The sequence below is a fragment of the Rhinatrema bivittatum genome, chromosome 19, assembly GCF_901001135.1.
Source record: "Rhinatrema bivittatum chromosome 19, aRhiBiv1.1, whole genome shotgun sequence".
NCBI classification, from domain to species: domain Eukaryota; kingdom Metazoa; phylum Chordata; class Amphibia; order Gymnophiona; family Rhinatrematidae; genus Rhinatrema; species Rhinatrema bivittatum.
This window is the reverse complement of record NC_042633.1, coordinates 9,398,131-9,422,315: the sequence shown is the minus strand read 5'-3', so window position 1 is coordinate 9,422,315 and position 24,185 is coordinate 9,398,131. Positions and strand designations below refer to the sequence as shown.

Here is a 24,185-nt window from a genome sequence, read left to right as displayed (position 1 = left end):
GGCATTTGACAAAGTCTCCCTTGAGAGGCTTCCAAGGAGGCTATGTACTTTTATGGATTGCAAACTGTTAGAGACATCACAATGGTTTCATGTAGGCACATATTTAATGTAGGTAAAAGTGGACAATAGTACATTCTAATCAGGTGCCGTCAAAGGTTCGGTTACAATGTATCATTAGACATAATCATTTTAGAGTAGTAGGTCATGACCGAGTGTACCAAGGTACTTTCACAGGTAAATTTATCATATATAGTGTTATAATTATGCTTATTTTGATGTGGAGTTCATAGATTACTGTACTGTACAGTCTTAAATACTGTGTGTCGGTGCTCTTCTGCCTATTCTGAATAATTCCTATTCACCCGTCTCTTTGTAAAATGCTTGTATAAAAAGCCATGTTTTTAAACTTTTCTTAAATGCTTTGAGATCACTTTGTAGTCTGATCTCTGGAGGCATTGTGTTCCAAATTATGGGTCCTGCTAATGATAAGGCCCTTTCTCTCACTTGGGTTAGTCTGGCTGTTTTTACTGATGGAATGGTTAAGTGTGCTTTTCTTGCTGATCGAAGGTTTCTGTGTGGGACGTGTACCGGTAATGCTGTGTTTAGCCAGTCTGATTTCTCATCATCAATTAGTTTGTGAATGGTACATAGGGTTTTGTATTTAATTCTGTGTTCAATTGGTAACCAATGTAGTTCCGCAAGGGTTTCAGTTATATGGTCCCTCCTCCTTTTTCCAGTTAGTATTCTAGCCGCTGTGTTTTGAAGTATTTGAAGTGGTCTTAATGTTGTATTTGGTAGTCCCGGCAGCAGGGCATTACAATAATCCGTGCTGGAGAAAATTAGTGCTTGTAGAAATGTTCGGAAGTCATTTTGAGTTAGTAGTGGTTTTAGTTTTCTGAGTACCATGAGTTTTGCGTAACCTACCTTTACTTTTAGTGATTTGTGCTGTTTTAGATTGATTTCAGGGTCCATTATTATTCCAAAGTAACGTACTTTTTCAGTTAGTTCAATTTTCTGGTTGTCTTTGAGGATTATTGAAGTTTGGCTGATTTCAGTATTTTTTCGTTCTAGGTGTAGAAATTCTGTTTTATCAAAATTAATTATAAGTTACATTTGGGTTAGTAGTTGTTTTATAATGCTTAGGTACATGTTAGCTAGATTTAATGTTTTCTCTAATGTGTCATCTATAGGTAGATTTAGCTGAATATCGTCAGCATAAATGTAATGTATGATTCCTAGTCCTGCAAGTAAGTGGCATAATGGCAGCATGTAAATGTTAAAAAGGGTTGCAGACAGGGCTGATCCCTGTGGAACTCCTGTTTTGAGATTGATTTTTTTCTGATAATGTGTTGTTGATCTGGATTTGGAAAAACCTGTTTTCTAGAAATGAACTGAACCAGTTTAATGTTTTGTCGTGTAATCCGATTTCTTCCAGTCTATTTAGTAGTATTTTATGGTTTACTGTGTCAAAAGCTGCCGATAGGTCGAGCATTATTAGAATATAGTGTTTACCGCTATCAAATCCTCTTAGAATATTATCTGTTAAAGAGAGGAGCAGTGTCTCATTGCTGTAGTATTTTCGAAATCTGTGTTGAGATGGATACAGTATGTTATTGTTATCCAGGTGTTCCGCTAGCTGTTTCTGTATTGTTTTTCAATTAGTTTAGCTATTAAAGGAAGATTTGAAACTTATGTTCTTATGGTCTGTAGTTATTTAGGATAAGGGGATCACTGTTTTTTTTCTAAATGATTGGTTTTATCATTGATTCTTTCAGTATATCTGGCATTGTTCCTTCTTCTAGGGATAGGTTTATGATTTTAGTTAGTGTATGGGTGACTGTGTTAGCTGATTTCCTAAGTTCAATTGTTGGTATTGTGTCAATTTTGTGTGGGGCGGGGTTGACATTTTTTTAGCATTTGTTCCACTTCCATTTCAGATATCTCAGTGAATGATGTCCATTGGTTGACATCTCTTTTTTGCATTTTAATTTCTTGGTTGGCAGTGTCTGGACGTTTGTCTCTTAATTTAGTAATTTTATCACTGAAAAATTTGGTGATTTTTCATTACATTTCATTACATTTTGCTTCTGGTAGGTTTTGTGGTGATTCTTGTTTGTCACTGGTTAGGTTTGAAACTATTGAGAATAGTGTTCTTGGATTGTTTGCAAACTTTTCTATTTTATTGCTGAAATATTCTCTCTTAACTTTGAATATTAGATGTTTGTAAAAAGCTAGATGTTTTCTGTATTTGGTTAGGTTATCGGTTGTTTTGTGTTTTCTCCATCTTTTTTCTATTGATCTGAGTATTTAAAGGTAGAAGATTGGAAACACATACCCTTAACTGTTTTTGCCATTTGCATTTTCTGTAACAAGGGCTCGAGCTGGAGAACAAACAATAGAGGAGAAAGAGGACAGCCCTGTCTCGTGGAGAAAGTTTCTGCATTAGAGCCATTCACATTGACAGTAGCTTCAGGAAGCTGATAAAGGAGCCGGACCACATTTAAGAACAAACCCTCAAATCCCATCTGTTGTAATACCCAAAAGAGATATCCCCATTCCACTCTATCAAACGCTTTTTCAGCGTCAAATCTCTCAGCGAGGAAGGGCACATTCATCTGTTAACACATTTTCATAGCTGCCAGCACCTTGCGAATGTTAGTCAAGGCATATCTCTTTTGGACAACACCCACCTGATCTTGGCCCACAAGGGACGGAAGTATATCATAGAAACATAGAAACATAGAAATGACGGCAGAAGAAGACCAAATGGCCCATCAAGTCTGCCCAGCAAGCTACGCAGTTTATCCATTTTTTTCCCTTTTTCTCTCTCCCACCTGTTACTATTGGCTTCCAGTACCCTCCAGCCCTAATTCCCCTCCACCCAATTTAGAGAGCAGCTTTGAATCTGCATCCAAGTGACATCCAGCTCAATTGGGGGTAGCAACCGCTGTAACAAGCAGGCCACCCCCTTGCCCCATACTCTTACCCACCCCTGTTTTTATTTTTTTCTTTATTTTTTTTTTGGAAATAGCAGCCCTCCATCCTTCCGCTCCGTGAAGGTGGAACACCAACTACTGGCCACTGGCATCCCACTCCGTGAATGCCTCTGTGGCAACTGCCGCTCCGTGCAGTGTTTGAATGCCTCCACTTTATTCATGCCCTCTAGACTTGATGGATCCACAGTGTTTATCCCATGCCCCTTTGAAGTCGTTCACAGTTTTAGACTTCACCACTTCCTCCGGAAGGGCATTCCAGGCATCCACCACCCTTTCCGTGAAGAAATACTTCCTGACATTGGTTCTTAGTCTTCCTCCCTGGAGCCTCAGCTCGTGACCTCTGGTTCTGCTGATTTTTTTCCGACGGAAAAGGTTTGTCGATGTCTTTGAATCATTAAAGTTTTTCAAGTATCTGAAAGTCTGAATCATATCACCCCTGCTCCTCCTTTCCTCCAGGGAGTACATATTTATCAGCTAAGTGATCCGCCATAATTTTGGCCAGCAATTTTTGATCAAAATTTAGCAAGAAACTAGGTCAATAGGATTCAGTTGCCAATGGATCTTTCCCCTGTTTATGAATAAGAGTAATATTGGCTCTGTTAATGTGGTCCAGAAAAGCTCCAGCGGTAGCAAAGCAGTAAGAACAGTCAACAATGGAGGCCCCACAAGCTCCAACATACACTTATAAAATTCTGCACCATACCCATCTGGCCCCGGAGTCTTTAGATGTTTGGCCTTCTGAATCACCGAGGTGACTTCATTCAACGTAATTGGCATATTAAGGGATGGTTGTTGTTCTTGAGTCAGGCGAGGGAGGGATAACTGCTCACAAAAATGGGTACATGCTGTAGGGTCCCAACCTTCAGAGGCATAGAGAGTGCTGTAAAAATCTTGAAAGTGGCACAAAATGTCAGCTGTATCGGTCAAAAGCTGACCAGATGCGGAGCGCACAGCTGGGATATATTGGGACCTGCGAGCTGCTCAAATCAAGTTCTCAAGCATCTTACCCGCTTTATTACTATGTTGATAGAGCTTGTATTGATAATACAAGAAACTCTTCCGGGCTCTCTGATGTAATAAGGTATTGAGCTCATCCTGGATTGTGAAATATCGTACCCTAGCGTTATAGGAGTTGGTATTGTTCAACTCGGTCTTGGCCCTGTTCAGTTGAGCAGTTATCGCTAGTATTCTATTATTAATGACTCGTTTCTGGTGGGTCACATAGGAGATAATATCCCCCCATAAAACAGTCTTAGCAGTGTACCAAAACAAAGTCAGTGATTCCGCATGTTGGGCATTTAAGGTGGTAAAATCCAACCAGTGAGCCCATAAGTATTCCTGAAATTTAACATAAGAACATAAGAAATTGCCATGTTAGGTCAGACCAAGGGTCCATCAAGCCCAGCATCCTGTTTCCAACAGAGGCCAAAAACCAGGCCACAAGAAACTGGCAATTACCCAAACACTAAGAAGAACCCATGCTACTGATGCAATTAATAGCAGTGGCTATTCCCTAAGTATAATTGTTTAATAGCCATTAATGGACTTCTCCTCCAAGAACTTATCCAAACCTTTTCTGAACCCAGCTACACTAACTGCACTAACTACCTTCTCTGGCAACAAATTCCAGAGCTTTATTGTGCGTTGAGTGAAAAAGAATTTTCTCCGATTAGTCTTAAATGTGTTACTTGCTAACTTTATGGAATGCCCCCTAGTCCTTCTATTATTCGAAAGTGTAAATAACCGAGTCACATCTACTCGTTCAAGACCTCTCATGATCTTAAAGACCTCTATCATAGAAGGGGAATCTCCAAGAAAGGGAGACAGTGAGGTGTCCACCAACTTGCAATTCCAAGCGTACCGGAGCATGATCAGAAATGATAAGTTCCTCAATTTTAATGGCCACTACCTGAGCAAGGCAACATGCACTAACAAGAAAATAATCAAGGCTTGATAAAGTGCCGTGTGCATGAGAAAGGGAGTAAAATCTTTCTCGCCCGGGTGCAGGAGACGCCAAACATCCTCCAAATGGAGAGATCGCTCCAGAAAGAAGGGGCCTTTCCCAAATCCCATCCTGGGTTCCGAGGAGGAGGATCTATCAAGTTGAGCATCCCGGATAGTATTGAAATCCCTCCCACCAATAGACATTCCTCCACATACGGTAACAACTGTTCATATATCTCTTGGAAAAACCCAGGACTATAATTATTGGGGGCATAGATATTACACAAAATCACCTTAGTTTGTTGTAAGTCGGCACCCAGAGGGGAACATGTTTCCAAATAACTACTCCAGCAGATTTAGAGGTACTAGACACATAATAAACCTCCCCATCCCAACATCTACTTAATTTATCATGCTCAACGTCAGTAAGGTGAGTCTCTTGTAAAAATGCAATATTTGCTTGCTTACGCTTAAGAAGTGCATGTATCTTGGACCTCTTAATAGGTGACTGGATCCTACATGCATTCCAAGTAATTAAACTAGTAATATTACTAGAGAGAAATCCAATAAAGACATCCCAACAAGGAATCAACTTCATTAGTAGATGAAAATTCTCAAAGTGGATCCAAAACATACCATCCCAACACCCCAACCTCCCCAGCTATACCACCCCCCCCCCCCCCAGAGCTTCCGAACCCCAATTGCGAAAGCATACCCCACATACATCCTTGAGATCACTGCCATGCTGGCATATCCCACCCCCACCCCCAACCCCATCTGCATCTGAGGTAATCAGGTAATGTCTATAGAATTGTTACAAAACAAGTCAACAGGTACATAACTTATCTGCAAAAACCCAGAAAGCACAAAAAAGGATGTGAGGATGTTAGAAAAAGACAACTTTTGCCCACAGGAGGTATATGAACAATCATAATCTCACAATTTAGGAGAAATATAAACAATTATAAACCTACATAGTCTCACCAGTGGGAGCACTTAAACAAACTGCATTACGGTGTAGGCCCACTATGATCAATAACGAAAGTGCCTTAGACCTGAAAAGAGTTGCAGCTATACATAATAAACCCTTTGGAAAAATCACGTGGGTCAGAGAAGAGAACAAAACATGAATAGTCCGCTGGACCGCTTGGTACTCAAATTATGTCTTCCTCAGGAATGTCACGCTGAATCCCCAAGAAGGGTAAGAAAAAATGTATTTATTTATTTAGTTAACAGCTTTTTTTATACCGACATTAAAATACACCTCATATCGATTTACATTTTAACAAAAAAGGTGGAAAGTACAATGAACAGGGGATGGGGAAAACGGGCAACTAGCAACTAAGATGTAGGAGGCTCGGAAACAGCGAGCCTAGCAAACTGAAACTAGTAAGGCGAGAAAAGGATAGAGAAAATGGAACTAAGTTTTACAAATATACAAAATTTACAAGGTTGTATGTTTCATGGCATTACATTGGGTTTATTGTTAAGAGCAATGAGAGAAAACCAAGAAAACAAAGGAAGGGGGAGGGAGGTGTGGAGGAGGGTCATAGAAATCTGGTTTGCCCAGCAGGCTTGTTCTTTGAGTATAGAAAAAAATGTAGGCCTGGGTTCTCCTCACTTCTTCCACACTGTTCATATTCAGTTTTGATCATTGCAATGAACTCAACAACCTCCCTCTCTATTGTAGCAATATGCTGTGTATTGTCCTGAGCCAAACCCTTTCCCATGATGCATCACCACAGCAAAGAGGTCGTAAACATAGGTTTCCTGGTCAGGAAAGGAGTCCCTGCAGCAGTATGGTTCCATGTTTAATACCTGGTCAAAGAAGAAATGATTACGTCCAGACCACCTGAATCGCGTAAGGTGAAGCCGAAGGACCTGAGGTAGTCTATAGAGCACTAACTGCTTTTTAGCTTCACTCAAACATTCCAGCCAGTAGAGATGTGAATCGTGTGCCCGATCGTCTTAACGATCGGGTTCGGCTAGAGGGGGGAAAAAATCTGGTCTGGGGTGATGTGAATCGGAATTGGTTCCAATTCACATCGTTATTTTTTTTTTTAGTGAGGCCCGACCCTTTAAAATTAACCCCTTACCTTCCCCCACCCTCCCGAACTCCCCCAAAACTTTTTACGATTACCTGGTGGTCCAGTGGGGGTGCTGGGACCGATCTCCCTCTCTCGGGCCATCGGTGCCATTTTGGCTGCCACTCAAAAATGGCGCCGATGGCCCGATAAAAACAAAAACCCACCCGACCCTTTAAAAACGACCCCTTAGCTTCCCCCACCCTCCCGAGCCCCCCAAAACATTTTAAAATTACCTGGTGGCCTAGTGGTGGTCCCGGGAGCGATCTCCCATTCTCGGGCCGTCGGCTGCCACTCATAAAGATGGCGCCGATGTCCCTTTGCCCTTACCATGTGACAGGGTATCCGTGCCATTGGCTGGCTCCTGTCACATGGTAGGAGCACTGGATGGCCGGCGCCATCTTTAAAGATGGCAGCGGCCATCTTTACGACAGTGGCGGCCATCTTTAAATACGGCGGTGGCCATCTTTACAATGGCGGTGGCCATGTTTAAAGATGGTGCCGGCCAGCCAGTGCTCCTACCATGTGACAGGGGCCGGCCAATGGCACGGATTCCCTGTCACATGGTAAGGGCAAAGGACCATCGGCGCCATCTGTATGAGTGGCAGCCGACGGCCCGAGGATGGGAGATCACTCCCGGGACCACCACTAGACCACCAGGTAATTTTAAAATGTTTTGGGTGGGATCGGGAGGGTGGGGGAAGCTAAGGGGTCATTTTTAAAGGGTCGGGTGGGTTTTTTTTTTATCGGGCCATCGGCGCCATTTTTGAGTGGCAGCCAAAATAGCGCCAATGGACTGAGAGCGGGAGATCGGTCCCTGCGCCCCCACTGGACCACCAGGTACTCATAAAATGTTTTTGGGGGGGGTTCGGGAGGGTGGGGGAAGGTAAGGGATTTGTTTTATAGGGTCGGGATGGGTTTAGGGGTTGTTTTGCTGTGCTAGTTTTCCCCTCCCTCCCCCTCCCAGATTTACGATTTTTCACGATAAATCGGGGGAATTTCTATTGTATCTCGTCTCTTAACGATTTTTGACGATTTAAAATATATCTGACTATTTTTTTAAATCGTCAAAAAACTATTCACATCCCTACCAGCCAGTATGAGTTCTGTAGCTATAGGAGCCCAAGCAAAGGAGGAAAAACAGGCCCTTCAAATCTTCTATCAGCAGGGCCAGTAAAAACAACAAAAAATCAGGTCTCTTCAGAAAGAGCAAGAATAAATAAATAAAGACTGCAAACTGCCTGGATTATGAGAAAAACTGTGGAAAGAGAGACATCCAAATCTGGGGTCCAGGTTAGCTCAGGGATACACGCAATGAAATCAGCTGCCAGGATGAAAGGCTAAGCCGGCTTTGTTCCCGTATCAGTTGGCCCCATCTCTTTCAAAAATGATTTGGCAGCTTGGGGCTAAGTATACCAGGTTACTCTTGCATCAGTCGCCACCCGCAAACGTGCCGGGTAAAGCAAGGAGGCACGGATGCCCTGCGCCAGCAATTGAGAACATATTGAGGCATTGGCCTTTCTTTGGGCCGCCACAGCAGCCAAGAAATCCTGAAATATGAGCACTCTGTGATTTTCATAGAGCAGGACACGTCCCTTCCGCATGGCTGTCAGGATTTCCTGCTTGTGCGCGTAATTAAATATTTTAGCTACCACGACCCGCGGCTTTGGGGCATCAGGCCTCCGGCTCCCAGCCTGTGCGCCCTTTCAATGCGCAGGTGGCCATGTGCTGAAGAAAGAGAAAGTTCCTGTATCAGCCAAGATTCAAGCAGGGCTGGAAGGGAACGATCGTCTAGGGACTCAGGCAGACCCACAAAACGTAAATTGGATCTTCTGGATCTGTTTTCCAGATCTTCTATTTTTGCAGAGTACTTGTCTACCTCTACCTTCAGGGCTGCGAGATCACGCTGCGCCGTATGGAGGCCATCTTGGGTCTCTGACACGTGGCTCTCCAGGTCAGTAAAATGGCCCTTGAATCTATTTAAATTCGCTGATATTTCGGGGGGAATCCAAGATGGCGCCCTGAGAGGGAGAGAATTCGCATCGCTCCGGACCCACGATTTAAATTAAGTTAATAACGCTATTTCCTCAAGCTTGATGCCGCACAAACGGAAAGGCAGGATTCGGGTCTTCCCACCCGACCCTGATAATGCTGCCGGTCAGCGGTTAATAACCGAATTCTCCCTCCAAATGCTGCAATCGAGGGCTGCAATCCCCGTTGGAGAGCAGGCGGGAGGAGAGCCGTACTCACCAGGGGAGCTATCATTGAGCCCTCCAGACCTCAGGACGCCGGTCAGAGCCTTGCCCCCGCCCGTCGGCAGAGGAGCTGAGTCGCAGGCTGATGAGGTCATCGGGCATGCTCAGCTGGGTGGTTCAGACGCCGACCGAACGGCTGGAGAGGCAGGAGAAACCCTGGAACCCCGCAGGACCGAGGAATTGAACAGAGGAGTGGAGGAGGCCGCTGAAGGACCCAGAACAACGGGAGAAGCGAGCGGTCCCGATAGAACCGGGGTAAGAACCCTCTCCCAGCAATTAAACAAACCGGCGGTTATTACCCTGGATAACATCTGGGAACTAATGGTGAAAATGTCTACCAAACTAGATAATCAGGCCTTGAAACTGGACGAGATTGCGGCTAAGGTTGGTGTACTCGAACAGGACACTAAGCAAAAGTTTTTGGAGCAAGATAATTCTATAAAGAAAATCAATTAGGGATGTGAATCGTTTTAGGACGATTAAAATTATCGTCCGATAATTTTAATATCGTCTTAAACCGTTATGGAACACAATACAATAGAGATTCTAACGATTTATCGTTATAAATCGTTAGAATCGTGAGCCGGCACACTAAAACCCCCTAAAACCCACCCCCGACCCTTTAAATTAAATCCCCCACCCTCCCAAACCCCCCCCCCAATGACTTAAATAACCTGCGGGTCCAGCGGCGGTCCGGAACGGCAGCGGTCCGGAACGGGCTCCTGCTACTGAATCTTGTTGTCTTCAGCCGGCGCCATTTTCCAAAATGGCGCCGAAAAATGGCGGCGGCCATAGACGAACACGATTGGACGGCAGGAGGTCCTTCCGGACCCCCGCTGGACTTTTGGCAAGTCTTGTGGGGGTCAGGAGGCCCCCCCCAAGCTGGCCAAAAGTTCCTGGAGGTCCAGCGGGGGTCAGGGAGCGATTTACCGCCGCGAATCGTTTTCGTACGGAAAATGGCGCCGGCAGGAGATCGACTGCAGGAGGTCGTTCAGCGAGGTTTCCGGCGCCTCGCTGAACGACCTCCTGCAGTCGATCTCCTGCCGGCGCCATTTTCCGTACGAAAACGATTCGCGGCGGGAAATCGCTCCCTGACCCCTGCTGGACCTCCAGGAACTTTTGGCCAGCTTGGGGGGGCCTCCTGACCCCCACAAGACTTGCCAAAAGTCCAGCGGGGGTCCGGAAGGACCTCCTGCCGTCCAATCGTGTTCGTCTATGGCCGCCGCCATTTTTCGGCGCCATTTTGGAAAATGGCGCCGGCTGAAGTCAACAAGATTCAGTAGCAGGAGCCCGTTCCGGACCGCTGCCGTTCCGGACCGCCGCTGGACCCGCAGGTTATTTAAGTCATTTGGGGGGGGTTCGGGAGGGTGGGGGATTTAATTTAAAGGGTCGGGGGTGGGTTTTAGGGGGTTTTAATGTGTCGGTTTTGCGATTTTTACGTTTTTTTGATTTTTCATGATTTTTCACGATTTTTCACGATATTTTACCCCCCCAAACGGCAACAATACGATTCCCTCCCCCTCCCAGCCGAAATCGATCGTTAAGACGATCGAGGACACGATTCACATCCCTAAAATCAATGATGATATAAAAAACCTCCAGTCTATTAATGTGACAATGGTCTCAGAAAGGATTTCATCTTTAAGAAGAATCGAATCAATAGAGAATTATATGAGACATTTAAATTTGAGACTGTTGAATTTCCCTATAATTGCAGGGGAAATACCCTTATTAACTTTTAAAAAATTTGCAATGAAGGTTTTGAAGATTCCTCAGAGTGAGATACCAGCAACTAAAAAGCTTTTTTTCCTTCCTAAGAGAAGTAGCACGCCGATAACTTTTCCCCCTCAAGAGTCGGAATTTCATAATCTGACTGATTACTTAGAAAACTCAAATGTTGAAATTATTGATCGTGCGGTGCTCTTTGTGACCTTTTTTGAAGAAACTGCTGTATCTTTGATAATGAGGAATTATTTTAAAAATATAAATGTTTCTTTTTGTGGAGGCCTTGTTCGGGTATATCCCGATTTAGCTAAATCTACGCAGCAGCGTAGAAAAGAATTTCTACTTATGAGATCTGAGACCATAGCAGCTGGGGGTAGTTTTAAACTACGCTACCCCTGTAAATGCATAATACAACTGGCCAGTAATACATATATTTTCTTCTTACCAGTCCAGCTGAAGGATTTCTTATCTGGTAGGAGACCACCTGAGGAGTTGTAATGAGGTCGATGTGTAAAGGCGGTAGTTACAGGGCTAGTAATTTGCAATTGTTTCTTTTGATTACTCCTCGTAAAAGTTTCCTTTCCCCCCCCCCCCCCTAAATTTCCTATGTAATAAGAAAACGATATTTGTTAATAAGAAATTTTGATTTTGTTTCTGATGTTAAGGGCAGGAAAGGCCCACTATTAATTATATAAATTCGCTGATATTTCAGCGACCGCCGTGGATATAGTTTTTAAATGGGGGCCCAGTGCTTCCAAAACCACCATTTTTATTATTGGCAGTTGACGGCCCGAGAGCAGGAGATCGCTCCCGGGACCCCCACTGGACCACCAGATAATTTTAAAATGTTTGGGGGGGGAGTGCTAAGGTAGCTGTTTTAAATGGTTGGGGTGGGTTTTTTGTTTATCGGCTCGGGCGCAGCCGATAAAAATAAAAACCCGATCTGGCCGCACGAAAAAAATTTCATGATGTGAATCTGAACCAGAATCGGAACCGATTCTGGTTCCGATTCACATCTCTAATATTTGCTTCTTTTACCCATTTAACTCCTTTAAATGGATAAAAGTAGCATATATATAGCATATAGACCCACCCGTAGCATATATATAGCATATAGCATATATATAGCATATAGACCCACCTGTTCACGCTACCAAACAACCTTAAACATTCCCTCACCCAGACTCACCCACTACAATGCCACCAGGGAACACGCCCTATCCACTGCTGGCCCCACACTCTGGAATTCTATGCCCGCTGACATACGCCAAGAACATTGCCTGAACAAATTTAAACAAAAACTAAAAACTTTGCTCTTCACATAAGCATACTCATGATCTCAAAGATACCACACTGCATCCTATCACACTACCCTGCATCCTATAACACCCCTACTCTCTGCCCTCTCAATAACCTACTCCCCCTTCACATACCTTAACACCTCACCACACAGTAGCTCTCCTCACGGAGAATACTAAACTCCACCTTACCCTAGTTTATCCTACTGAAAACGGTCCAGTCCACACTCCCAATGATATTATGACATTATTTAAACCAGTCATTTTAGATATATATGTTCATTATTATTATATTATTTAGCAAGCCCCATTTGTCAAATTATAAAACTGTTACTTCTGCACGAAACAAATATATTCCGCTTAGCTGTTTTTGTTAAACTGTTATTATAGTTACTCTGTAAAAGCTGTTATATGGGTTACACTGTAAAGCTATGTTGCTGACTCCATGTTGACTGTAAACCGATATGATGTCCAACAACGAATATCGGTATAGAAAAACCTTAAATAAATAAATAAATAAATAGATAAATAAGTAAAATTAAAAAATAAACTCCTTGCTGTTCATAAGCTTATCTTCCATGGATATTTTCTGTTATTTTTAGACTACAGTTAATTTTTTACCATCATGTGAATGCCATGGCCTTTGCCTTGAATGAAATTAACAAAAGCAGCTACCTACTGCCCAACATCACTTTGGGGCTCTGGATATATGACTCCTGCAATGCTCAGTCCAGGTCCCTGCAAGGTACAATGTGGCAACTCACCGGAAAAAAAGACCCCATTCCGAATTATGCCTGCAGGGGGTCATCTCCATTAGCAGCAGTGATTGGAGATAACCAGTCTAAGATGTCCATACCCATAGCTCAGCTACTGGGAGTCTATAAACAGGCACAGGTATGGATCAGTTATAACAAATTATGGAATATCCTGCTCTCTGGCAAGTTGTAATGAGAAATTCAATGCATTGTTTGCTACCCTTAAAAAGCCAGACTAAAAATTTGGTTGTATGGGAAGTCATTATAGTTGCTATAACTTATTGTTAAGAATGAGAATGGATGGGGGGAGCCTAAGGAGAAGTGAGAGAGGGACTCCCCAGTCAAAGCCAGCACTTGGAGAAATGAACCTGGGCAAGTCTTGGTGGTAAGAGACCCCAGAACAATGATGGAGCCCAGCTGAGAAGCCCGACAGAGAGTGGTGCCCGAGTGAGGTCATCAGGCTGCGTCTCCCATTATAAAATTGATTGGCAGACGCTGAGACGTGGGGAGCCTAAGGAGAAGTGAGAGAGGACCTCCCCAGTCGAAGCCAGCACTTGGAGAAACAAACCTGGGCAAGTCTTGGTGGTAAGAGACCCCGGAACAACGACGGAGCCCAGCTGAGAAGCCCGACAGAGAGCGGTGCCCGAGTGAGTTCATCAGGCTGCGTCTGCCATTATAAAATCAATCGGCTGATGGCGCACCATCGCCGTCGGTGCTACCTAAGCCGCGCGCTCCGTAAGGGGCGCACGGCAAGGTCCGGCTTAGGCCGGTGAAGGCTGGAGGGATGGACTCTCTAATTGTTGACTTCGGCATATTGAATCTGAGCTCTCTTATCTTCTCATAAATTTTTCTTGAAATATATGAAGTGAAATATATGAGAGGCCATCATTGTTGTTTTTGGTATCCATTTCCTTGATTTCGCATAATATGCCACATACTAAGAAAAAAGGTAGAGTCAGGCAAGAAACCTCGACCCCTGCAAGACTTTCTACAGTGCAAACAACAATGACTGGTTTTTACTCACCGGCAGATGTAATAACCCCGGAGTGTCCCATTAAGGGAGTAGATGAGGAGCAAACATCACTCCTTTAGGGCGAAGTCAGTCTAAGTCCCGGGGTTCCAACAACACCTATCCCACCCAAAAGTATTGTAACCACCAGTGTACTTGGCCCCACTCTGAGACGGAATGCGTCTAAATAATCGAGCCCGATCGAGGACGTTACTGGATTGGACGTATCAATACCTAAGGAGGTGGGAGATATATCGCTTTCTCCCCAATTGGTGGAAACTGGAGCAGCAACATCTTATATCAGAGGAAGAGACCCAGCCTCCCTCCTGGGGAGCCACGACATGCAGGAACTCTCTTTATCTCATTCTTTGCCTTATTATTTGAATTCTGCACCTACTGTATTACCAGGGAACCCACAAGATGTAACTATGGACATGATTTGGCAAGCTATAGTTGTATTGCAAAGTAATATCTCTAATTTAAATAGTAATATCAAGGATATGCAAACCGCTTTATTTAATTTGAATCCTATTGTGACTAACCATGTAGAAGCCTTAGCGAAGGTCGAGGGAGATATAAAAAATATGGAAAAGGTACAATCATCTATAGTTAAAGGAGAACTAATGTTATCTAGAAGAGTTGAAAGTATAGAAAACAGTATTAGACATAACAATTTGAGAATATTAAATTTCCAAAAATGTAAATTAGTATCACCTAAGGAACAATTGAAGAACTATTTTCTGGAGGTGTTATCTATACCTCCAAAGAGTTTTCCCTCAATTTTAAGGGGCGGATTTTAAGAGTCCTGCTCGCGTAAATCCGCCCGGATTTACGCGAGCAGGGCCTTGCATGCCGGCGCGCCTATTTTCCATAGGCCTGCCGGCGCGCACAGAGCCCCGGGACTCGCGTAAGTCCCGGGGTTTTTTTGAGGGGGCGTGTCAGGGGCGTGTCGGGGTGGGGCCGTTAGGCGCGGCGTTTCGGGGGCGGGCCCGGGGGCATGGTTTCGGCCCGGGGCGGTCCGGGGGCTTGGCCGTGCCCTCCGGAACCGCCCCCAGGTTGCGTCTCGGCGCGCTAGCGGCCCGCTGGCACGCGGGGATTTACTTCTCCCTCCGGGAGGCGTAAATCCCCGGACAAAGGTAGGGGGCGGGTTTAGATAGGGCCGGGGGGATGGGTTAGATAGAGGAAGGGAGGGGAAGGTGAGGGGAGGGCGAAAGCGAGTTCCCTCCGAGGCCGCTCCGATTTCGGAGCAGCTTTGGAGGGAACGTAGGCAGGCTGCGCGGCTCGGTGCGCGCCGGCTGCACAAAATCGGCAGCCTTGCGCGCGCCGATCCTGGATTTTAGCAGATATGCACGGCTACGCGCGTATCTACTAAAATCCAGCGTACGTTTGTTTGCGACTGGTGCGCCAACAAAAGTACGCGAACGCGCATTTTTTGTAAATCTACCACTTTATAAATTGGAAAAATGAAGAACTGTCTGATCAAGCTCAAGTTGGGGTTGAAACTTCATTAAATGTGACAGAGTTATTAGAGACATCCTTTAGTTCCCAGATTGAGAAAAGAGGAACTCTTTTGGTTAAGTTTAACCTTTCTTCTGATAGGGATAAAATGTTGAAACTTTTTCTGGTAAATTGAACCTCTTTGTATCTGGGACAAAAGGTATGGATCTACCCCGACCTAGAGAAGGAAATTCAATTAAGAAGGAAAAATTCTGAAGTTTAGCTAATCAATCAAGAACTTTTGGATTACAAATTGTGGTTAGATTCCCCTGCAAATGCATAATGCGTGCAGAAGGGATAAGATACCTATATTTTGAACCTGTGCATTTAGAGAGGTTCTTGGAAGCCCGCCGTGGCCAACAAGAGGTAGCTGTGACTCAAACCTAATAATTATTTGGATTTAGGATTTACTCTGCTAAATCTTCAATGTAATGGTATAATTTTCTGTTGTATTAATGATTGCTCATATGGAACCCCCTATTATAGTTTGGTAACAAGAAAACAAAGGAGAATTAATAATGAAGGTTAAAAATTGCCTATAAGGAATACATTTTTTATTTATTTTTTACTTTATTTAAACATTTTTATATACCGACCTTCCTCCCAAGATATCAAGTCGGTTTACAGTACAGAAAATAATTATCAGTACATCAAATACATATCCAATTAAATTACAATAAACATTATCAAAAACTATATAATCATAAATACAAAATAAAACCAATGTCAAATTAAAATCCTAATTTAAAAAACTATAAAATAATGTAAAACTAATACTGAAGCCCACATTAATCATTAATCCAGCATAGAATAATATCTAGAACACATTCTACTAATCACTAATTTGGCCCATTTCCCCAGGAGAGGAATTCTAACCTATCCTTCCTAGCTCCCCTCATTTTTCCAAAGATAACTAACCTATATTTTAATCGGAGAGAATAAAACCTAATGCAGGACAATCACTATACTTAAATACTAAATTCATTTGATTCATTAAAAGCCTGTTTAAATAATCAGGTCTTTAAAAGTTTTTTAAACTTCTGAATGTATGATTCTGATCTGATATCAAGCGGTAGTGTGTTCCAAATTTTAGGACCAGCCAGAGAGAGAGTCCTCTCCCTGACTGAACTCAAATGAGCTACTCTCGGTGAAGGAATTGTAAGCAAGGCTTTCCCAGAAGATCTCAAAGTACGTGCCGGTGTGTGTATGCGCAAAGATGCGTTCAACCATTCATTATTACAACCATACACAGTTTTATGTGTTAACATTAAGCATTTATAATGGATCCTAGCATTTATAGGCAGCCAGTGCAGCTCTCTCAAAACGGGGGAGATATGATCATATTTTCTCTTATTTGACAATACCCCCGCTGCTGCATTTTGCAATAGCTGTAAAGGTCGCAAAGTTGAAAGTGGCACTCCTAACAAAAGAGCATTACAGTAATCCAATTTCGGTGATATAATTGCATGTAACACTGTACGAAAATCTCCTGCATGTAATAAAGGTCTTAATTTTTTCAATATTTGCAATTTATAGAATCCGTCTCTATTTATGGCTTTTATGACAGCCTTCATATTCAGTTCTGCATCGAGGATAGGACCCAGGTCTCTTACCTCAAACTTAATCTCGTAAGATGGTGCTAGCGACTTGATTTCTGTTTCTATTTTCTCTGTTACTTTGTTACTTAAGTATAGTATTTCTGTCTTTGCACTATTTAGGACAATGACATGTGAGTCAACAATTGTTTTATGGAGGTAAAAGATATTTCCCATAATTTTAAAGTAGACTGGAGTGAATCATTAATAGGTAGTAAAATTTGGACATCATCAGCAAACAAAAAGTGGACCAGACCTAGTCCGGCTAAAAATCTACAGAGAGGGGCCATATATATATTAAAAAGAGTGGGAGACAATGAAAAGCCCTGGGGGACCCCTGTCTGTATCTCCACCAGCTCCGATTCTACTGTGCCCAATTTTACTTTGAAAGATCTATTAGATAGAAATGATCTCATCCAAGTGAGGGTAGTGTCTTTCAGCCCAATTTCTTGTAGTCTATCAGGGCTTCATGATTGATAGTATCAAATGCTGCCGATATATCCAATAGGATTAATAGGTATGATTTATGTTGATCAATACATATGTAGTCCTTTCTCTTCTGATTTGCATTTCAATTTGCGTTGGACTTTGTAACTTGAAAATTGAAAATAAATAAACTAAATAATAAAAAAAAAAAAGAATGAGAATGGATGGATGTACTTGAAGAGATTGATCACCTGTGTTCTTATGGACATGGTTAAGGCAAGAAAATATTTAGTGTGTCCTGAGATACCCTGTAAGAAAAGTAAAAAATTATTTATGTTTTCACTCTTATAAATGCTGATCAAGCATAACAAAAACAAAATAATGCTGTTGGTGAATTTCTCCTAGATCAGCTATGGCTCAACTGTAACTACTCTTAGTGATAAAAGGCAATTTCCCTCTTTCCTCCGCACTGTTCCAAGTGATGATTTGCAGTCTCTGGTCATTGCCAGGTTGATAAATTTCTTTGGTTGGACATGGGTTGGAATCCTCGCTGAGAACAATGATTATGGATTGATTGGGAGTCAGATGCTAAAAGAAGAGCTGGTCAAGGCTGGGGTCTGTGTTGCCTTCTATGAAATCATCCCCCTGTTTTACTCTCAAGAGAAGATTCAGCGCATTGTGGAGGTGGTGAAGAAGATGACAGCAAAGGTCATTGTGGTCTTTTCCTCTGCCGTGAATCTCTATCCGGTGATGCTGGCAATTGCAAAGAGTGACATATCTGGGAAAGTCTGGATTGCTTCAGATGGCTGGTCTCCTCTTCCATTATTTAAAGAAAAGGTTTTCTTTAAAGTTCTGAAAGCAACAATTGGAATGACTGTTCCTAGAAGCCCCATACCAATGTTCAAAGAGTACATCTATAGTCTTCATCCTTTAAGAGCTACAGAAGACATATTTGTTGGGCAATTTTGGGAAAAAGCATTTCACTGCAGGTGGGCTGACCCCAACATGGACCAGGCCACTCTTCAAGATCTAAGCAGAGAAAGGAAACTTTGCACAGGGAAGGAAGACTTGACGACCATTGATGATGATTTATTTGATAAGACAATCGGGGGGTCCAGTTTTAATAGCTATAATGCTGTGTACATTGTGGCCCGTGCCCTACATGCCATGTATACCTGTGAACCTGGAAAAGGACCTTTCTTCAATGGGACATGTGGGGACATCAAACACTTTGAGCCTTGGCAGGTATGGGCCAATTTTTGCTTGTGATATGTGATTATAAGTATGCATGACCTGTAGAGTTCACTAAAAATACGAAAACGTTTAATGGTTTATTGTTTCTGTTCAATGTTCCTTGTAAAAAGCCCCGGTCGGACCTCACAGACCAGGGCAACTTATCGTTTCATGTAAACCGGATTGATTTGTATTGTATACAGGAATTCCGGTATATAAAAATTATAAATAAATAAATAAATAAATAAATAAAATTTCAATTGCAGGCAGTATGAAGTAAATTTTTAAAAGGGCATTTAACTGCAGAAGAATGTGTACTATATTTATTTATTGGTTTTTATATACCGCCGCTCATCAGAGATATCACGTCGGTGTACAGAGAACGAAAAATACGCAATTGCGTTGTACATAAAACAGTGTGTTAACAATTGAGGAACAATACATTTAAAACAGTTAAATGCAGTAACAGAAAAGATTATATAGATAATAAAAATATGGAACAGCTATAATAGTACAACTTAATATAGTATGAAGAAATAACTGTAGGAAGGGATAAGGGGTATAAACTTAAATTGATGGAAAAAAGAGAGAGGGTCTGTTAAATACAGAAAATTCTTCAGTTGCATAAATTAGGAAATGAAGAATCTGGTGTTGACTGATGTAGAAAGAGGATAAAAGATTGGTCTGTACTATAGACTTTTCAGCCTAGACAGCCTTGACTTGTCTTAAATCACTAACTACTTGTATACATAAATGAATAATTATTTATTAAAATGTATTAATCACTTTACAGATCCATTCTCGACTGCCCAAGGAGATGTAAACAATTATAAATCATAAAACAATATAATACAATTCATAGCGATTAAAGAAAATATTTATAAAACATTTCTTTTTGATTTTCTAAGTGGCTAAAGTTGTGCGGATTCTTAAGTGGAATTCAAAAATTATTTGGATCGATTTTCAAAGACCCGCACTGTAAAAAGTGGGTTTTATGCGCATGGCCTGGCCTTGCACATTTTAAAACGGGCCCCGCTATGTGTGTAAACCCCAGTATGTGCACAAGTGCCAGGCCTCTTCATAGGGGTGGGCTGGAGGTGGGGTCTGGGTGGGGAGGGGCGGGTCAGGGGCCAGGCCAGCACAGCGCCATTCTATGCTGCCTTGGGGAAGCGCCCGCCGGCAGCCGGCCTGCGTGTACAGAATACTTCTGCACCAGAGGAGCAGTAAGTAATGAAACAAAAAAAGTAAGTACCGTATTTTTAGCTCCATAAGACACACTTTTTTCCCCCAAAAGTGGGGAGAAAATGTCTATGTATCTTATGGAGCAAATGTAGTGTCTCTCCCTCTCGCGCGCCGTCCCACTCCTCCTCTTCCCAACTCAGCTCACTCAGCATGGCGGCACAGGTCAAATGCACACCTCCCCCACGACCCTCTGGTGCATCTAGTGTTCCTAGGGGTCTTTGCCCCTTGATATTTATCAGCCTAGGTTCCCTTCCCGGTGACCTGTGTGGGTGATACCGGTGGTGCCAGTCCCTCTCCCCACTACTGCCGTGCCCCGAGTGGTCTATTCCTCGGATGTGCCTTTCAGGGATGATTTACATTCCCCTGACTCTGTAAGGAACTGAAACTTTTTTGTTACTTTTTTTCCACAGAGCTTTATTCATACAGTTCTTCTACAAAAAAAAAACAAAAAACGAATAAAGCATACATATAAAATTGAAAGGTTTTTAACTTTAAGGCAGCAGTTTTATTATTTGAGGAGAGAGCAGAGTTAAATCTCCCGCCTTACTTCTCTGGGGCTCCCGACTCAGCTGTTCTTGATTGTATCGCGGCTCCTGCCTCATGCCGTGGCCATTTTGCTGCATTGCTTGTGGAGAGTCGGCCTCCCGACTCTCCCGTGAAGGGGTTTGTTCTCGGTGCCTTTCGGAGAGTGAAGGTCCCTCTCTCGAACCGCCAGCAAATAAACCTCGGGGATGGACTCCCCACCATGCTGCCAAGTCTTTTTCGTCCCGGGATCGCGTGGCTGCAGCAGCCATGTTGGATTTTTCTCTTCCTGCTTCTCCGGGAGCAGGGGACTTGAATCTTTCACTTTTTCCGCCCGATTTGAGCCCGGTTTGCTCTCAGGGTGCTGGCTCTGACCCCCCCTCGCCTCCCCAAACCCCCCCCCCGCAAAACGTTCGGCCCGGGCCCGTTTTTCTTCGGATTTTGTACTTTTAATGCATGAATCATATCTGGCCAGTCTGCAAAGGGAGATGGTTTCCCCCCTCCAATTCCTCCTAGGCCTTCCTCTGAGGAGGTTTTGGACCCTCAGGGCCCTGTTAGGGTTTGCGTGGTTCCTGGGCCCCCCCCTCCCACCGTGGACCCACCTCCCCCGCCTCCTTTGGACCCTCACGATGTTGGGGATGATGATGATTCTACTCTCCCTCCCTTAGAGGGTGATGATCCGCGTGTTCTGCGTTTATTTAGGCGGGAAGAATTGGAGCCTCTTATTCCCTTCGTTCTTCAAGAACTGGGAATTGACCCCACCCCCCTCCCAGAGGATTCTGTGGCTGCAGCTATGACTCCAAACGCGGACCCGGTCCTGGCGGGACTTAGGGCCTTACCGCGTTCTTTCCCTTTTCATCCTATGCACCGCTTGCTCCTCCTCAAGGAATGGGAGTCCCCTGAGTCTGGACTTCGTTTTGGGAGAGCTATGGATAAGCTATATCCACTCCCTGAGGACTGCTAGGACATATTAAAAATTCCCAAGGTGGATTCGTCTGTCACCGCTGTGACAAAGTGCACTACCATCCCAGTGGTGGGCTCGACAGCTTTACGAGATATACACGACCGTAAGCTTGAATTTTATTTAAAGCGCATTTTTTAAGTCTTAGCTCTTGGTGTCCGGGCGACAATTTGCAGCAGTCTCATGCAGCGGGCAAGCCTTAGGTGGATGCAGCAGTTACTCAGCATCCAGGACCTCCCGTCTGCACAGGCTGAGCAAGCTGAACGTTTGGAGGGTGCTATTGCTTATGGGGCGGATGCTCTGTATGATTTGCTTTGGGCCCAAGCTAAAGCTATGGTTTCAGCGGTATCTGCCAGCACTTGGTCTGCTGATGCTTCCTCTAAGGCTCGGTTGGGCAGTCTTCCTTTTAAGGGCAAGTTGCTTTTTGGTGAGGACCTGGAACAGCTTATTAAGTCCTTGGGTGAAAACAAGGTCCATAAGCTGGCAGAGGACCGTCCCAAACAGTCAAAGTCTTTTGTCCCGACTCGTTCTCGCTTCAGGGGGAATCGCCTTTATGTCAACAGAGCCTGTGGTTCTTTCCCCAGGGGAGGAGTATCCAGGTCTCAGTCTTGGACACATTCCTTTCGTGGACGTCGTGGTTTCCGAGATGGCCATCAGCAGTCCACTTCCTCTAAGTCGACCCCACAATGAAATTCGGCCGGTCCATTCCTCCGCACGACACTTAGGTGGGCGTCTTTCCATGTTTCTCGAGGAGTGGGCCAAAATCACTTCCGACCTCTGGGTCCTCGATGTGATAGAGCACAGCTATGCATTAGATTTTGCCAGACACCTGCCAGATCTCTACATCGTTTCCCTTTGAGGCTGTTCCAAGAGGCCTGCGGTTTGCCACACCTTGTTCAATCTTCAGGAATTGCGGGCAATCGTTCCCATTCAGGTTCACGAAAGGGGCGCCGGCCAATATTCAATTTACTTCGTTGTTCCCAAAAAGGACAATTCGTTCCATCCCATTCTGGATCTCAAAAGGGTCAATCAAGCCCTCAAGGTTCCCCGTTTCAAGATGGAAACCCTACGGGCGGTGATAGCAGCGGTCCCTCCCGGGGAATTTCTCGCTTCTTTGGATCTAAAGGAGGCTTATTTTCACATCCCCATTCGTCAGGAACATCAGAAATTCCTTCGTTTTCAGATTCTAGGTCAGCACTTCCAGTTTTGGGCTCTCTGCTCTCTTGCGGTAGACAAGAGAGCAGAGAGCGCCTTCTCACGTCTCTCGGCTGGATAGTCAATTTCTCCAAAAGCACTCTTCAGCCCTCTCAACAACTAGAATTCCTGGGCGCCCTTTTCAACACTCGGGTCAGGAAAGTTTTTCTTTCAGACTCACGAACACTCAACTTGATCAATCAGTTGAACACTTTCATCACTCTCCCGCTTCTAGGAACCATGGCTTCCACGATCGATCTCGTTCCTTGGGCTTTTGCTCATATGCATCCTTTACAAACAGCTTTGTTGTCCCGTTGGAAGCCGATATCCGAGGAGTATCAGGAGATTCTCCCTCTTTCTGCCTCTACCATTGCCAGCATACAATGGTGGTTTTCCCCGGCTCACCTTCTCAAGGGAATGCCTCTTTTGACTCCCTCTTGGGTCATAGTAACGACGGATGCCAGCCTCTCCGGTTGGGGCACTGTCTGTCAATCTCAAATGACTCAAGGGTCCTGGTCCCTTTCCCAATCTTGATGGCACATCAGTCGCTTAGAAGCCCGAGCGGTTTGTCTGCCCTCAAGTTTTTTCTTCCTCTGATTCGTCACAAAGCTGTCCGAGTACTATCAGACAATTCCATCACCGTAACTTACATAAATCGACAGGGCGGAACTCGGAGTCGTCTAATGGCGTTAGTGACCAGCAAGCTTTTTCTTTGGGCAGAGAGACACTTGGATCGTCTGGTGGCTTCCTTCATAGCGGGGAGGGAGAATGTTCAAGCCGACTTCCTCAGTCGTCAGCATCTCGATCCCAGCGAGTGGGAGTTATCGGACGTAGCGATGGTTCTAATTGTGCGCAGGTGGGGTCCCCCTCACCTAGACCTCATGGCAACGCTAGCCAACGCAAAGGCTCCACGGTTCTTCAGCCGATGGAGGGAGCATTGTTTAGAGGGGGTGGACGTGCTGGTTCTTCGCTGGCCCTCCGATGTTCTTCTTCTGTACGTATTCCCTCCGTGGCCGTTGGTGGGGAAAGTCCTTCGAAGAATAGAGCTCCATTGCGGTCTGGTCATTCTCGTGGCTCCAGAATGGCCTCAAAGACCATGGTTCGTGGACCTGGTGAATCTCTCGGTGCCGGTCCTCTTCGTCTCGGTCATCTGCCCCATCTTCTGCGCCAGGGTCCCATATTTTCCAATCAGGCGGATCGCTTCTGTCTAGCGGCATGGCTTTTGAAAGGAGACATTTGAGACGCAGAGGATATAAAAATGAGGTTATTGCCACCCTTCTCAGGTCACGTAAGCAATCAACTTCCATTATTTATGTTAGAATGTGGAAGGTTTTTGAAAATGTATGTGAAGAGTTGGGTGTTTCGGCTCGCTCGCCCTCTGTGGTGGCTTTACTTTCTTTTCTTCAGCGTGGCCTCTCCAAAGGTCTCTCGGTGAGCTCTCTGCATGTT

The 24,185-nt window shown here is 44.2% G+C and overlaps 1 protein-coding gene across 1 annotated transcript in view; it reads left to right on the top strand.

Moving 5' to 3' along the window:
- Positions 1–9,120: 9,120 nt before the first annotated feature.
- The window catches only part of LOC115081124 (extracellular calcium-sensing receptor-like), a 58,647-nt gene continuing 43,582 nt past the window's right edge, over positions 9,121–24,185 (top strand). Inside the window, exons 1-2 of the mRNA XM_029585634.1 lie at positions 9,121–9,663; positions 17,990–18,829. Of these exons, the coding sequence (XP_029441494.1) occupies positions 9,121–9,663; positions 17,990–18,829 (1,383 nt within the window). The remainder of the gene's footprint in view (positions 9,664–17,989; positions 18,830–24,185) is intronic.